The following is an 18,331-nucleotide window of genomic DNA, read 5'->3' as shown; positions in this document are numbered from 1 at the left end:
CTGCTAGCACTATGACTAGATTCCCTCTCTGAAGTGGTACTAAACTTTGGTAATAGTTATGCTTAATTCGAATTATTTGATGTGCGTTTCTTAATTTGTTATCCTATTTCAGTTCGAACTATACGTGATTAAATTGTAACTAGGGTGATTAATATCTCAGTAATTTCTATTATGATGTTAGTTGGTTAGGTTCACTCTTAAATAGAAAGTGAAACTGATGATGAATTTCAAGATGAGATGACGTATTACATTTTGTGTATGCAGCAGATAGCCCAGCAACCATCAGTTGTTGTTTCCTATTATATAGGATCTAGGAATAGGATCCTGTTTTATCTTGACAAAACTAGGAATTTGATTTTGTTTCACACTCTTTATTCAAATAAGTAGATAACCCAATAAATTACTACAAATGTTAAGATTAAATTAAATACACACAAATTAAATAACGTTATCTTACTTGCATATAAATTCACCTCAAATGTCCAAGGATAAATGTAAGAAGTCTTATACAATTAAAACTCTAAAGCTAACTCAGTTCTTACACAATTACAAATCTTATACAATAAAAAGTTTAAAGGTAACACAACACTAACAAAAGCTGTAAGCAAACTGTTTTTTCTGTCGCTCAAGATCCTCTTCAGTGTCACATATCTTACGGTAAACAAACTGCCGAAGTAGTAAACTCCCCAACGCCCTTAGCACCCCCAAGAGTTTTAACACCCCAAGCACAGCTGACAATATAAATAATTCCCCCAAACACCTGCAACTTAATCATAGAACTGATTATATCCTAAGGCTTCCAGTATAATATTTATACTAACACCATAAACCCCATCAGCAAGAAGGACACTGGAAGCCAACCCAAACGTGAAACAAATCAGTGTCAAAATCGGCAAAGCAACACAACAAGCAATCACTCTCGACGTCACAAGGTAATCCATTGGGTCAGTACCAAGAACTCTCAATGTATCAGTCTGCTCCGAAACCTGCATTATTCCTAACTCCGATGCAAATGCATTTCCTATACGCCCCTACGCCCCAAAGGTTGCTGATACAGTCAAGTAAGTGATGTCCAAGAAGACAATTTCTAAATCATTATCTTAGTTGCAGTGAATAAGAGCAGCAACTATAAGAGGAGTTAAAACTTTAGCCAAAGAGAGGAAGAGTTGTTCAGGTTTACCTTATGGATGACGAAAAAATATATACCTCCAGAATTGCTTGATACAATAGACGATGTATTCTTGCACTGAAAAAGAATAACAGTACGAAGTGTTAATTTTTATTTTACACACTTGATAAATATTCTAACAAAATAATATATTGAAGGGTTTAACCTTATGCGAATATATTGAAGGTTCTAACCTTAAGCGTCATAGAAGAATTATGATGTATGCAAATACAAAGAGCAACCATAGAGAAAAAGTGCTAAAAGAGCATAGAAGAAAACATCCACAGCTAATGGAATATCAAAGTCACACTGGTATGTAACTTGCGAAATAAAAAAATACCATTTTATACTCTCATTTGATTTTAAGATATTGTATAGATGTAAGTAACTGATATCTATATTTTTCTTTATGCCTTTATTACAGAGGAATTGATACACACACAGGAATTAAATGAGCAACAGAGCAATCATTTAAGCAATAGTACTGGTATGAACTTACTGATTTTATAATGACACAACAATTTTAATATCCTTTCCACAATAAATGGCTAAAGCTGATCCTTTTTTGGTATAATTCTCAAACAGTCAATGTTGAATCTACAAAGGAACATACTGCTAAAATAGCTTGCCTTAATCGAAGTCGTTTGTTGGCTTTAAAGAAACGTAATCGTTTGTTGGCATCCAAGGAACACAACTTGCGTTCAAATAAAGGTAAAATTGTATTTTATATTCGGTTGAGGATTAATTAAAGTTTTTGAAATTTGATATTTTTTATTACACGGGCCAAACAAGTACTTTGAATCTTACAGATGCTATGCGTCGTATAATGACTTCAATATCTCAAATTATAAATATCAGTGAAAGGAATAAACATTTGCAAAAGCAAAAAAAAAATTCATCGTGATCTAAGCAAGTATACTAACAGTGATGGTATGTGTTTTCTTCTTCAATTTTGATATTTTATTCAGAATGTTTGCCAAATTCACTACTAATTTTTATATTTTAGGAGTTCATGACTTTGGATCACCAACTGAAGAGTGTATGTACTGTGGAGCAATTCTTTGGGAAGAAGAAAGAAACAACAAAGGAAAATCATCTGTTCCAACATTCTCTATATGTTGTGGAGAAGGAAAAGTTCAACTTCCATTATTTGAGGCTGCCCCTGAGTTTCTTAATAAACTCTTAGACTTGAAAAGAGGAATAAGATCTACTAAATTTAGAAGATATATACGGACATACAACTCCATGTTTCAATTTACTTCTGCAGGAGGGAAGATAGATAAGACTATCAATGATGGAGGAGGTCCTTGCATTTTTAGAATAAGTGGGCAAAATCATTATAAAATTGGGTCTCTTCTTCCATTCGAAAATAAGCCTCCTCAATTTGCCCAGTTATATGTATACGATACTCAAAATGAATTGAAGAATAGGATGCAAATATTCAATGAATATAATGAACTTCCCCGATCCCAATTGTTGATGGATTGATCAAAATGTTTGATCAACACAATAAAGTTGTACAGTCTTTTAGGATGGCTAGAGACAGATTTAAAGAAGATGAAATGATTGATGTCCGCCTAAGACTTATTAATTCTCAGCAGAGTGATGGAAGACAATACAATCTGCCAACTGGAAATGAAGTTGTAGCTTTACTTGAAGGGGATGGATTTAATGTTAATGATTTTAGGGACATAATTGTTGAAACTAGAGGAGGTTTGGAGAGAATAAATGAATTGCATCCTAAATTCATGGCTTTGCAATATCCTTTAATGTTTCCCCATGGTGAAGATGGCTATAGACCTAGGATTCCTTATAGAAGATTTCCTATTAGTGAGGAAAATGAAAGAGTTTTAGAGATACGGTTAGTATGAGACAATATTGGGCTTTTAGACTACAAAGAAGGACACTAGAAAGTCGATTACTCTGGATAGGTGGACATTTACGTCAAACAGTCATTGTTGATGGTTATACATGTATAGAAGATCAAAGAATGTGTTGGTATCGGACACACCAAGAAGAAATTAGGACTGATTTATATAGCAATGTGATGGATGCAGTGGTCGCAGGTATATAAGTAATATTATTTAATTATTTAATTTTATTTCCATTAGCTTATGATTTGTTTTAATCTATCAATAACCCGTTTTAAAATAAACACAGGTGATACTACAGCAGCATCAATTGGTAAATGTTTGATCCTTCCATCAACATTCACATGAGGTCCTAGATACATGATACATACCTACCAAGATGCTATTGCCATATGTAGATGGGCAGGACCACCTGATCTTTTTATTACTGTGACTTGCAATCCAAATTGGAATGAAATTCTTAGTTATCTACAAAAAGACCCTGGACTATTGCCTAATGATGTTCCTGATGTTGTGTGTCGAGTATTCAAAATGAAGTTGGAGTGCATCATGAAAAGATTGCATTATGGAAATCATTTCGGCAGAGTCATTGCAGGTTATAATCACATACCTTTTTTTTTATATATAGAATAGATAATGTCCAGTAAGACTATAAATTAACGTAGACCAAAAACCTGCAAAATGGGAAACAATAGTTAATAATTTATTCATAAATGTGGAATTCATGTTTGCTATTAACTGTAAAATGTAAATTTATGTGTTTAAACATCCTATATTTAAACAGGGGAGAACACTTACAAATTTTCTTCTATATATGGTCCAACAGATCTGCACTCAAACTTTTCTCTATTTAGAAGCAGTTGACCTATGTGTTTTTGATGGAAAACAGTGCATTGTGGCTAAGATAATATATAGTCAAAATTGAAGAAGAAAACCAGGGGCCGTGATGTTAGAAACCAGAGACGTAATGAAGAGGAGATGGGAGGAAAAAAGGAGGTGTTTTGTGGAATTTTTGAAAAAGTCAAAACAGTTTTCTCTCCCACCCACAATATTAATAGAAAACTACCCAGTTTTGTGTTGTGTCCAGCTGTCATTTACTTTGTTCATATACTTTAGTACCCTTTTAAATTTATGAGTGATCCATCTATTTCACTTCTTAATAGGAAGATATATTTCTTACTTATTACTAAGATCATATACCTTTATAATTATTTAAAGACTGCTACTAAATAAATTTTTCTTTTTTGTGTGCAGTATTGTACGTTATTGAATTTCAAAAACGAGGACTGCCACATGCTCACATTTTATTGTTTTTACATCCAGAAGATAAAGCTAAAAGTGCTTCGGATATAGACAAGATGATATCAGCTGAATTGCCAAACAAAGCCAGTGAACCTCTACTGTATGATATTGTAGTCCAAACAATGATTCATGGTCCGTGTGGTGAGAAGAAAAAGGGTTCTCCATGTATGGACACTAAGAAGAATAAATGTACAAGGAAATTTCCAAAGGATTTCTGCAGTGAAACAACATTTGATGAGAAAGGTTTTGCAGTTTATCGAAGGCGAGATAATAAAAGAATTGCAATGGTGGGCCATCAAAATCTAATTGAAATTGACAATCGGTGGGTTGTTCCTTACAACCCTGAACTTACCAAAAATTTCAGTGTCACATCAATGTTGAACATTGTAACCGTTCACGGATGATTAAATACTTATTCAAGTACATTTCAAAAGGGCAAGATCGAGCTACAGGTATTGTTGAAGAAAATAATGTCTATGACAAAGATAACCAGAAGCGGGTCGAACATCAAGTTGATGAGATTAAGCACTATCTAGACTTCAGATATGTATCTGCATCAGAAGAAAGTTGGAGGATTTATGAATTTGACATCCAGTACAGAGATCCTTCTGTTGAAAGAATGAGTTTCCATCTTGAAAATCAGCAGAATATTGTTTTTCATGCAAATGGGGATCCAGTTGAAATTGTTGCAAGTGAAAAAAGAAAAAAAAACTATGTTCACTGAGTGGATGTGTATTAATGAAAAAGACCCGAGTGGAAGACATCTTAGATATGTTGACTTCCCTTTACAATTTGAGTGGGACAGAAATGCAAAGGTCTCAATACATTACAATTTCCAAACAAAAATTTATATTTGAAATTACATAAAAAATTTATATTTATTCATAACATACATGTTTGTTAATTTTTCAGGAATGGAAAAGAAGAAGCCAAGGATTGAAGATTGGCAGAATATTCTATGCTCAGCCAACACAAGGCGAAAGATACTATATGCGTATGCTTCTAAACATTGTAAAGGGAGCTAGAAATTTTGAAGAAATTAGAACTGTTGATGGTACTCTCTATGATGATTACAAGTCAGCTTGCCGCGCGCTTGGTCTTTTACAAGATGACAATAAATGGCATCTTGCCATTAAAAAGCAAAATGAATGGTCTTCCGCCCGGCCATTACGCCGGGTTATTTGTAACACTCTTAGTGTTTTGTGAGTTATCCAATGCTATTGATATGTGGAACTGCCATTGGGAGTTACTATCTGATGATATCTTAAGGGCTAATCCAAATTTATCTGAATCAGAACTGAAAAGAAAAACACTTCTTGAAGTTGAAATTCTAGTGAACAAGAATGGGTGGAGTCTAAAAGATTATAAGTTTGATATCCCAGAACTAGATGAAGTTGAGAACAAAATGATATAAGAGGAACTAAATTATAATTGCAATTTACTTTCCTCACAATACTTACAGCTTCATGGTGGATTGAATGTCGAACAAAAAGCTGTTTTTGATGCTGTCATTAGCGTTGTTAAAAGTAATGCTGGAAGTCTCTTCTTTGTATATGGAAGTGGAGGAACAGGAAAAACTTTTCTATGGAATACAATAATTGCAAAGTTGCGCTCTGAAAGAAAAATAGTTCTACCTGTAGCATCATCAGGCATAGCATCTCTTTTATTACCAGGTGGTCGAACTGCCCACTCGAGGTTCAAAATTCCCATTCAATCAGATGAATCTACAACTTGCAATGTCACACTAAAGATGCACTTGGCAAAACTCATTTAGAAAACAGATTTGGTCATATAGGACGAAGCACCAATGAGTAAGAAAAATGACTTTGAGTCTGTTGACAAGACATTTAGAGACATAATGTCTGTGATTGATAAAAGCTTAAAAGATAAACCATTTGGCGGGAAAATAGTTGTTTTGGGAGGTGACTTCAGGCAGACGCTTCCAGTTATAGAAAAAGGCTCAAGAGAAGCTATTGTGTCAACTTCGATAAACAGATCCTACTTATGGCGTCACTTCAAGGTTTTTCGTCTTTCCATAAACATGCGTTTGAGTAGAATAGATTCTACATCACCAAGTACCCAATCCGATGTAGAATTTAACAATTAGATATTAGCTATTGGTGAAGGAAAATTGCCCCGATCAATCATTATCACGAAGGGAAGAACCGTCATGGATTGAAATACCTGAAGATCTAATTATTCGTTCTGAAGGAGATGGGATAGAAGAGATTGTAAATATTGTTTATACAGAACTTTCAAGGAACTACAAAGATGTAGAATACTTGAGAAGTCGATGCATTCTGACACCTACAAATGCGTCTGCAGATGAGTTAAACAAATATGTTCTCTCATTAATTCCAGGTGAAATACATGAATACTTGAGCGCAGACACATTAAGTGCGGCATCTGATAAAATCGCAGATCAAGACATTTTGTATCATACAGAGTTCCTTAACACTCTTCAAATATCAAGGATTGCAAATCATCAAATTCAACTAAAAGAGGGAGCTCCTATCATGCTTATTAGAAACATAAATCAGAGTAAGGGACTTTGCAATGGTACTCGGATGAAAGTGACAAAAATAACAGATTATGTCCTAAAAGCAGAAATCATTACTGGAGTACGAAGTGGAGATGAACACACCATTCCTCGGATTGTGATGAAGTCAGAAAATAAAAATTGGTCTTTTGTCTTACGCCGAACGCAGTATCCAATAAAGCCTTGTTATTGTATGACAATAAACAAAAGCCAAGGCCAAACTCTAAGCAGCGTTGGAGTATATCTTAAAAATTCAGTATTCTCGCATGGGCAGTTCTATGTTGCAGTGTCACGTGTGACTTCACGCTCTGGCTTGAAGATTTTATTAAACGACAGAGAAGACAAATTACATCAGCATACCAAAAATATTTTCTTCCAAGAAGTCTTCAACAATCTTCCTTGACATTCTCTACTCCTCACTGTCATTGTAAGTTTTTTCTTATTTACCTTTCTCTATTATGTTGTTGATTGATTAATGAACCGCTACTTTTTCTTTTGTCTTCATCTACTTTTGGCGTTATTTTCGTAATACTATTTCTCATTTGTTGCATATTATTGCTGCTGTTGTTAGTTGTGGTGGTCGAGAAAGTAGGAGAAGATATAGTGGAGTAAGACAAAGGCCCTGGGAAAAATGGGTAGCAGAAATAACAACAGCTACAGAGTTCTGATATAACTAGAGACTATATTCAGTATTCCCAGTTTCATCAACCGATTCGAAATATCATATGAGATGAGATGAGAAAACATCATGATTATACCTCTTTCGGTGTGAGGAGTCTTTTCATAGGAGTACTGAACCATATATACATTTAACCGTAGGAACATCATATGGCGGAGAATGTTGTCGTGGTATATGGTGGTGCTTTCTGAGTGGCGCTTTCTGTGTTGCTATTTGTTCTTTTGTTTTGGTTTTTTTGCCTTCGTAGCTATCTGTTTCTTGGTTTGATCTATATTTTATGTTTGGGGTTCTCTTAGATGGGAGTGGGGTGTTCTGGAGTCTGGTCTTTAGACTATTAGCTTCTAGCTAATTGATGTAACTATTTGCATCATATCAATAGATTAGAAAAAATTGGATATTATCAATTTATTAAGTCGTGCTTGCTCAATCTAGGGTATATGCCACTTTATGAAGGCTTATGCTGCTTAAAAGAATGAGAAATGCTGCCAATTGAAACCCATTCCTCCACCACCAGAGGGCGAGGTCAAGCTTGCTAGGGAGGGAGGGGTATGTTTCCCTTGCTTTGATCCATTAACCCTATGTCAACGTCTCTTTGAATGAATTTCTAAACTAACCTTTGTTGTTTTGCGGATAGCAACATTGCAGGATCATAATAAAGCATTACATAACCTTACCAATTTGAAGAACCGGGATTCATGTGGACTTGGCAAACTGCAAATGCTCATTGGATGACCTTTAAATTAAAACGAAAAGGGAGTTACTTATATAGATTGAGATCTCACAGGTATTTAGTGATTACGATTGCTCTTTCTTCAAGATATTTAGAAGTTAGAATTGCTAATTTTCAAGTTTGAGTAAAATTATCATGGGAGTGATAGTCTAGGCTGTTCAAACACAGTACCAAGGTGGACCACCTTAGCGCGACAAAGATGGCAGTTTTTTAGTTAAAAAGTTGTAGGCTGTTTCTAAAGGCGTGTGACTGAGGTGGTGCCAATGCGGCCCAAGACACAACTTAGGAAACCTAAAGCCTCGGCTCACCCCTAGCAAGAAAATTGATATTTCTGCTGTTGCGTGAACTAGGAATAACTTGAGATCCTGGGCAAAATGTAATTCCAAAAGGTTGCAAAGGCCTAGAAGATTGGTTAAGAATTTGATGAGGTTGTTTTTGCTGGTGGTGGGGTTTGGTTATTTAAGCAATGTTTAGGAGATGAATGTAAGTTGGTAATACTAATTTCACTGTTTGGCCTCCGGAGTTCAAGGTGGACCTAATAGTTATTCTTTCCTGTTATTGTACTTTTGATTTTTAGTAGTTTATGTGTGATGTAATTTATGTGTTTTCTCTGACAACATTCTTGCTACTTGAGTAATTGTCAACTCAACTACGTTAAATTCCAATCATCCAGATAGGATTGCATTCCACCTGGTGACTAATGAAGTCAACTATGCTACAATGACTGACAATCCCACATGACTTGATGCATAAGCAGGACATATACCTTCACATAAGCACTTCCAAAGTTTATGGAAAAGTGATTAAGTTATCCATTTTGCTTTTTATGGTAGTCCCTTTTTAATGTCCACCTTTTTTTTTAGTTCCCACTTTTAATTTTCGTTTAAATTATTCTAATATATTGTATGACTTTTCAGTCTTTAATCACCACAGGACCAATTTCATTTACAAAATCTTCTCTATTCACATACTCTACTCTGAAGAAAATTTCATTTTTTGGGATTTAATAATATGTAATTTATTTTAATCAATTTCTTTAAGTTGGCCCACTTTAAATACATTCTTAAAGATATATGTCTGCATAAATATTAAGCATCAACATGACTTTCACAGGTACAAATGTTATAGAAATATAAAGTTTATCTCAACTCACATACCTTTCTATGAATACAATGCAGGAGACGGAGAAGGAATTGCTGCTGTTGTTAGTTGTGGTGGTGGAGAAAGTAGGAGAAGATATAGCGGAGTAACAGAAATAACAACAGCTACAGAGTTCTGATATAACTAGAGACTATATTCAATATTCCCAGTTTCATCAACCGATTCGAAATATCATATGAGATGAGATGAGAAAGCGTCATGATTATACCTCTTTCGGTGGGAGGAGTCTTTTCATAGGAGTACTGAACCATATATACATTTAACCGTAGGAACATCATATGGCGGAGAATGTTGTCATGGTAGATGGTGGTGCTTTCTGAGTGGCGCTTTCTATGTTGCTATCTGTTCTTCTGTTTTGGTTTTGTTGCCTTTGTAGCTATCTGTTTCTTGGTTTGATCTATATTTTATGTTTGGGGTTCTCTTAGATGGGAGTGGGGTGTTCTGGAGTCTGGTCTTTAGACTATTAGCTTCTAGCTAATTGATGTAACTATTTGCATCATATCAATAGATTAGAAAAAAATGGATATTATCAATTTATTAAGTTTTATTGGTCGAAAAGATATAAATCATTTCTGTTTTTATTTTCTCCTGATTATGTTGACAATGGCTAAACTCCGTATCCTACTTATAGCCACTACCTAAAAGTCCAAAACATACAAGAAGCTTACCGCATTCAACTTACAGACCACACTCACCCCAAAATACGATCGCCCTTCTACTTACAGTTCATATAACAAGTACTTGTTGTCACACCAGAAATACGCTTTTACAGTTTTACCACATTGTACTTACAATCTCCATATAACAAGTACAAGATGCTTGCAGCATTTTCCTGACGCTTGCACCAAAAATAGGATCAACACAAGAATGAGGAACCCATTGACGTGTCAACAAAAAGGGCAGAGTCGTTTGATTGTAGCTTGCATCTTCCTCCTGTCACCACTGGTGAGTCCAAATATATTCCACTTAACCATAAGTGGAACACTATATACGCCCATTTGTTGAACCAAATGTAATTAATCACGCTGCCATGCAAAATTACTATCATTTTTTGTGGCATTTCTTGACGCCTAGGAATTGTACTTTGCCAACCATGTTCCTTCATAAACACCCCTACCTCTTCCAAGGCCTTGATTGGCTCCTGCACCAGCCCAATTCCGTGCTGATGGTGAAGCGACCTTTGGTGCATGTACTATCCTATTAGACTCAGGAGTTTGATCTCTCCATAACACTATATGCTCTTTGCCTCTGACGGGGACATTGTTCCTACTGGCAACAGGTGAACCAGATAAGGCCCGCATCTGCCCGGAATCAGAAATCCTGTTCCATGAAGATCCCATATCTTTCGCATGTGCCAAAGACGGGTTAACTCGCCTACAAGAATCAGAAGTTCGATTCCATGATGATTGGATATCATCCATCTCTCCACCTCTGCCCCACTTTCCTATTTCAAATGAGGAGTTATATGATGTTGTAGGTCTCACATTGTTTGATGCTCCATTTCCTCTGCCATATCCACTTGCCGCAGGAGAACCATGTAGAGACTGAATCCTCCTACGTAAGTCGGGATTTCTGTTCCATTCTGATTCCAGAGTCTTTCCATTACCTCTCCCCTACTTACCAATTTCCAATACATTATTCGCTGCTCCAATTCCTCTATGAGACCTATTGCTTCTATATTTCCTCTTCCCCTGCCTCTCCAAGCATGACCTGCTTCCTTCACAGACATTGCATCTGGTGATGCAACGTTTCTCCCATTAATCACTTTCCTGTATCTTTCTTGATTTTGCAAACTATTGATAGCAGCTGAAGAACTCCCGAAAAGCCTATACTGCCTTGGTGTCAAGGCTGATGGTGGAATGGTTCAAAAACTCAAATATTCAGTGGAAACTCACTGAAGACAATCGTGTTGTAGAGAAACTGATAGATAACACTCGCTACCATTTATGTGTTTTCTCTAACAACATTCTTGCTACTTCAGTAGTTGTCAACTCAACTGCGTTAAATTCCAATCATCCGGATAGGATTGCGTTCCACCTGGTGACTGATGAAGTCAACTATGCTCCAATGACTGACAATCCCACATGACTTGATGCATAAGCAGGACATATACCTTCACATAAACACTTCCAAAGTTTATGGAAAAGTGATTAAGTTATCCATTTTGCTTTTTTATGATAGTCCCTTTTTAATGTCCACCTTTTTTTTTTAGTTCCCACTTTTGATTTTCGTTAAAATTATTCTAATATATTGTATGACTTTTCAGTCTTTAATCACCACATGACCAATTTCATTTACAAAATCTTCTCTATTCACATACTCTACTCTGAAGAAAATTTCATTTTTTTGGGATTTAATAATATGCAATTTATTTTAATCAATTTCTTTAAGTTGGCTCACTTTAAATTCATTCTTAAAGATATATGTCTGCATACATATTAAGCATTAATATGACTTTCACAGGTACAAATACTATAGAAATATAAAGTTTATCTCAACTCACATACCTTTCTATGAATACATACCTTTGTGTAGGCTATTTCCTGCCTTTTCACATCAATGTTAAGAAACAACCTTATCTTGCTTCATTGGTGGTTCAGATTCTTATGTTGAGTAGTTATTACCCTACATAACAGAGATAGTTACAAATATGATAAAAATGACACATCAAACAATGGAATTTAGAAACATTTTTAGTCACCAAATGAAAAAGTTCTAGATGGAGAGTCCAAGATTGCAGATTAGGAAGCATTGCAGGATCAAAAAAATAAAAATGGATTCTTCATAGAATTTTGATTTGACTTGCCAAAACATAACAAGAACAGGACCGACTTTAAGCTTAAAAAGAAGACCAGCCTATGCTTACACAAACAAAAATCTAGACAAAAGAAGACCAGGAAGTACCAAAAGAAACAGTCAGAATACCCAGAATCCACTAAAGATTTGTTCCAAATCGTGTGTTAACACACAACAAATTAGGGCACCTATCCCCTAGCTTTTAAACCCGTTATCCCTCACAAGCTAATGTGAGAGAAATCGTTCAGTAGTAACAAGAATTGAGAATAACATTATCATAAACTTACATATATAAGGAAGCTAACATGGAGCACCACATTGTGTGTGTTTTGGTATTGAGGAGGTTGAACTGTAATAAACTTACGGCAGAAAAACTGAAAGATGCTTTGCACTGTTATTTTTTCTCTTCTTTTTTTAATCCATAAAAAGTATTGAATTGATATATGTCTAAAAACAACAATCCCTTCAATTACACGATGAAAGTTTGAACCCGTTTTACTATGCTTTTAGGACAATAATACTCTGTCAAAGAGACATTTGTTCTCTTTCTATGAAACCTTAAAGTTGATTACTTATTAGCAGATACTCAGATGACTAAGTTTAGAGGTTATAGTTTCTTTGGTTGTTACATGGCTCTTCCATGTGATTCCCTACACTTGCTTGCCCCTATCGGCTAATTGTATTGCCTGCCGGTTAGCAAAACTTTTCCGATAGTACAAATCGCTACACCTAGCCTCTATAGCTTCCAACACTTTCCTATTTTTTAAGAATTATAAGAGTCAAACTTAGATTAGATACATACTAATAATAATAAAAAAAAACATTGTTACATTGGAGCTGCAACAGCAGCAACTGTGAAACTAACCAACTACAATTCTCACCGTCCACTGCACAACAGTAGCACTAAACTAAGTATGCACAGGAACCTCACATTTGGTGATCCATGTGGGGATTTACATAAAAAAACAAAAAACTACTTCACTGCCTTGGAGATTGACTACATGAATGCTTTGCCACCTGATCCACAATTAAATTGGCATCCCTCTATGTTGTAGTTAAGATGCAATTCTTTAGTCATTTTGTGCATCTATGCCATCTTTTCCTTCGTTCACCTTGGCACATTTGAACCACCAAATTCATGAATTGATGCGGTAAAATCCAATCCCACACATAACTTCTTCCAATTTGTATGCAAAGTATACTCCACACTTTACGATATAGGTAGACATTCAGCTATGAAGTTAGTCCCATGACCTACATGTCTGCACACAATAGCTCGGAACTCACAGTTCTTATTTCGGAAACAAGCTGAAACAAGCACCATAACCTGGAGGCTAGGGTTACCCAATAATGAATTTCAGACTATACCAAGAAGCTACTACGAAAAACAAAAATTCACCCATTGAGAAAACCCGAGCATCATTTTCTCGGCGGGGGCCATCCGTCCTATAGTGAAATTTCTTAGCAGCTGCTAAAAATCATCAAAAACAACTGAAAAATTCTTCTAATAAGCCCAAACCCCAGCTGTCGCCGCCACCGCAACTAGAACCTAATCCAATATCCAGAGTGAGATTAGTACAAAATGAAATATGAATTCTTCTTTTCGTTCTATGAAGATCAGGATGACAGCTTTTAATAGTTAGAGTTTGAATAGCAGTCAGATGACGCAGTCCGTCTGGCAAGATTGTCAAACTCTTATAGGAGAAAATCTTCATATAAGAAAGTTTTCTGAGACTGCCTATCCAGTTAGGTATCGACTCAAGGCAGCAGCCATTTCCATAGCAGCAGATACAGCTAAATGGGGAGAAGGAACAATGGAGGCTGTTGACACATAGAGAGGTTGAAGCTCTTCAGTTGTGTGCGCAAAGAAACAGACTCTTCGCATGCAGCCCATACCATCCTTGCAGAGGCATGTCCTATACTGTGCAGGGTGAAGCCAACACTCAAAAACTCCATGAGCATATTCACATAAATCATCCTTCCTGCACGCACCCTTTTGGAACTCTGGCAAGGAATACAACTGTAGTTAAACTTCCTTGGCTCTATTCTTCTAGCATTTTCACCCGGGTGAACAAAATGACACTCCGTCCGGTCATGAGAATATGCCCTTGAACAAGGTCGAACCTTGAAGGAGAACATGCAAAATTCATCTGTTGCTTAAATGTTGTTCTTACTGTTCAAGAAAAACTTAATGACTAAAGCATGTGATGGCTCTGGCTTGGGTTTATTTATCATTCTTTACAGAAGAATTACGCCTATCAGTTTTCAAAGGTCACACAAAAGTATGGTGTAGAGTTTTATCTAAAGTCATCTGATTTTGATCAGAGTTATCCAATTGGAAGTCAGTCTAGAGCAAACTTTGAGGACTGTGTATGGAAAGATTAGAGGTGCGTTCTTCATTCACAAGTAATGCAGATTATACTCTTTTCCCTTACAAAGATGAACCACCTTTTGTACATCGACCCATGTCCTAATTACAACTCAAATCTATCATTAAAAAGAGACCTAACATAAATACAATTCCAAATTCAAGACTTACTTAAACAAACAAACTACTATTACCAAAAAAGATACCTTACTAAGTTGGATTCCTAAGATTACATCGACATGTCCTAATTACAACTCAAATCTAACGAAGTTATCATTAAAAAAAAGACCTAACATAAATACAATTCCAAATTCAATAGAAGTTTACCAATAATAGAGTTTCTTAAACAAACAAACTACTATTATGACGATATATAACACATCAAGAAAACCTGAAAATTTTCCATCGACCTTTTCTCTTTTCCAAGATCAATTTTAAAGGTATTTGATTAGTTTTTAAAATTTTAATTATTTTCTTATTTTATGTTCTTTACTCTTACTTTTATTAAATTGGTTACAGGTTAAGATTATGACAACTGAATATCATTCATTGAAAACGATCAACAAAGCAGATACTCCATGGAAAATTCAAGTTAAAGTTACCAGAAAATGGAATGACCTATTCTTCAATGATCTTGCACTTAAAAGCAACGAGGTTTTACTAATGGACGAACATGTTATATTTAAATATTTATTTAACACATATATATTATTATAAATTGTTCACCATATATTATTATAAATTGTTCACTTATATATTATTCATTGTATAGGGTCATGAAATTCAAGCTACATATTCATTAAAATTAACAAAGAAGTTTGAAAAATTCATTCAAGATGACAATGTCCTAATCATCGAAAACTTCAAAGTGAAAGAACCATCAGAAAAATTCCGTACTGCAGCACATGAGTTCAAGCTTGAATTTGATGATAAAACAATATTGAAATTAGCAAGCAATCAGGACGTTGAAATTCCAAAGGACCTTTTCTTCTTCACATCCTTCACAAATATTCATTCAAAAAAAAAATAACATTGTTCTGATAGGTAATACATTCATTGGAAATTTTCATGCTTACTAACGTATGGTGTACATGTATACTCAATAATCTTTTACATGCAACATATGTGATAGGTGTGCTTATAAAAGTCAAGGAAATTGAAACGTCAATTACCAGATCTGGCAGTGAAAGACAAAGACGAGACATTATACTTGCGGATACAAGGTATGTAAGAAATATGTTACAAAATTTATATATTTAAATAAGTCAATAATAGTATTTTATCTTACTTTTTAACTGCAGCAAATCTACCATGAGAATAACTTTATGGGGTAACACCATGGACCAAATTCCAGCCGATTTCATTAGATCACCCCATAAAAATTATGTCTTAATTGTTACATTAACTTCATTCCAAAAGAGGTACATATCTCTTACTCACCCAGATTCAAATAATTATATAAATATTGTAAATAAATAAAAATATTACTGTATGATTACAGGTGATTATCTCCAGTCAACATTTGCTACAAAGGTGTATATAAATAAGAATATTCCTGAAGCTGCATCTTATTTGGAAAGGTAACATAAAACTACTTTTCAGTCAATTATTAATTTATGTTTGTTCCTCCATTTCAACATATATTTTTATTTTTTAAAAAAATATGCAGAGCACAGCAGATCAAAATAGAAGCACTCGAAAACGAACAAGACACCAGCAAGCAGCAAGCAGCAAGTAAGCACACAACAAAAGAATACCGAAGTTTAGCTGACATATTATTTCAAGAAAATGAGGTAACAACTAATGTTTATTAATCTGATTTGCTATCAAATTTCAAAATATACATCTTTATTAATAGAGTTTATCTTAAATTTATTGTTCTATAACAGGGTAAATCATACATGTGCAAATCAAAGGTTTCGAAAGTTTTCAATAATGAAAGAATGCCATGTTACTATAAAGGTTTCCCAAGTTGTAAACATAATCTTGAAAAAATCAATTCAAGATATTGGTGCAAAAAGTGCAAAAACCATTCAGAATCTAAGCTCAGGTATCAATAAGGACAATTTTTACAAATATATCATATAAGGGATATGCAATCTTACATGTTTTTCTTTAATATGGAATGTATAGATACAAGTTAAACTTTGAAATCTCCGATGGCTTAAATTATGCAAGCACAGTAGCATTTGGGAAGACTGCAGAAGTACTGATCAAGCGTATTGAAAAAGAAATTGTTGCCATCGAAGATAAGGTACAATGGCAAATGAGAAATCTACTATTTTTACAATTATATATTGTTAACTTTCAAATTTGCAATAGGACAATGGAAACGAATTGGTCAATCAGATTTTACAGAGTATAGTTGGAAAAGAATATTGCTTTCGCATTAAAGAATCTGCAAATAACAGCAACTATAGCAGAAAAACGTACAATATTTTGTATGTCTCTACCATGAACACCAATGAAGAAGTAAGTATACTTAAAGTTAAAGTGATATTTCAATTTTATAAATTTACATACTACTACTTCCAAACAAATTTTCAGGTATTGCAGCAGACTATACAATCAACAGCAAAGGAATCACAAATGGAAGAGTTTATAGAAAATGTACAATTAAAAATACATATATATGTAATTTTATACATTTAAAATTTAATTCATAATATCAAATTCTAATAATTTTGTTTCTTAATACCAGGAAGCAAGTACAGAGAAATGTGTTACAGCTATATCAACACCAAGTGATCTAACATAAAAGGTATATTTCTTACTTCACAATAATAAATACATTAAAAACCATTTTTGTAATACTAAGGTACTGTTACTATTCATCTATACAGGAAGATACATCCAAAATCAAAAAGAATCGCAGCAACACCAATCTTTCAAATGAATCTCCAAAAGCCAAAAAAACTTGCAAAAGTTTGCATTTCAAGGTAACTTTTCAATTTCCCATCTTTAAAAAAAAAACCATTATTGGTGATGTACATTGTTTATAGATGATACTAGATACTAATGTTAATTCCTTTTTCAATATAGGACAATGACTCTGAAGCATGATTCATTGGTTACGAAACTGCTGTGGAAATTACCAAGTTCTTAATAAATGGAAAAACTCTACTGTCATTTTTAATAATAAAATTCCAAAGTCTACTTTAATTGTTTTCAATAGTTGGTTGGTTAACATTTTATCTATATATTTTGTTTTTTGTTTGCTTATTTATGTCTCTTTAGTCTCATGTATGTTTAGTTACTAATATTAGTATTCATTTTAGTATTGCTTTCAGATGTTTGACTTCGTAGCTTAGTAACTTGATTGCTTGATAGTCTGCTAAAGTGGATAAGGAAGTTATAGGCTGTAAACTGGTCCCCTTTAGAGCATTTGCAATGCAGGGAAATAAGGGGGGTTTGTGAAAACTTTCACCTAGTTGGGTCCAAAAGCGTTGTGCAATGCAGGGTGAAAAACTCGGTGACTATTTTCCCCAGTTCAAAACAAGGTGAAACTGTCCACCGAGATAGTCACTGACTTGTTAACTTCGGACGGGATGTTGGATTCCGTCTTGATTACAAAACTCACCAAACGGAATCCAACGTCCCGACCGGAGTCCTAACGGCTAGTTTACCAACGGTCAAAAAGTCAGAACGGTAAAAAACGGTCAAAATAAAAAACTTTGGTATATATACAACATTTGTTTCATTCCAACTCACACTTCC

The 18,331-nt window shown here is 34.6% G+C and overlaps 2 protein-coding genes across 2 annotated transcripts; both read left to right on the top strand.

The window, feature by feature from the left end:
- Positions 1-5,485: 5,485 nt before the first annotated feature.
- Positions 5,486-9,568, top strand: LOC147491616 (uncharacterized). Its single transcript, XM_086567288.1, has 5 exons — positions 5,486-5,734; positions 5,804-5,977; positions 6,137-6,361; positions 6,468-6,900; positions 9,468-9,568. Exons 1-5 carry the CDS (start codon positions 5,486-5,488, stop codon positions 9,566-9,568), a joined length of 1,182 nt encoding a protein of 393 aa, XP_086423414.1.
- Positions 9,569-13,907: 4,339 nt separating this feature from the next.
- Positions 13,908-17,372, top strand: LOC147491615 (replication protein A 70 kDa DNA-binding subunit B-like). The gene is made up of 12 exons (XM_086567287.1): positions 13,908-14,069; positions 15,134-15,268; positions 15,387-15,567; positions 15,747-15,837; positions 15,916-15,944; positions 16,116-16,194; positions 16,284-16,407; positions 16,504-16,664; positions 16,748-16,868; positions 16,937-17,086; positions 17,162-17,224; positions 17,316-17,372. Exons 1-12 carry the CDS (start codon positions 13,908-13,910, stop codon positions 17,370-17,372), a joined length of 1,353 nt encoding a protein of 450 aa, XP_086423413.1.
- Positions 17,373-18,331: the final 959 nt, after the last annotated feature.

This window comes from Coptis chinensis, chromosome 6, assembly GCF_015680905.1.
Source record: "Coptis chinensis isolate HL-2020 chromosome 6, ASM1568090v1, whole genome shotgun sequence".
Classification (NCBI taxonomy): Eukaryota; Viridiplantae; Streptophyta; class Magnoliopsida; order Ranunculales; family Ranunculaceae; genus Coptis; species Coptis chinensis.
This window is presented reverse-complemented; position numbering and strand designations above follow the sequence as displayed.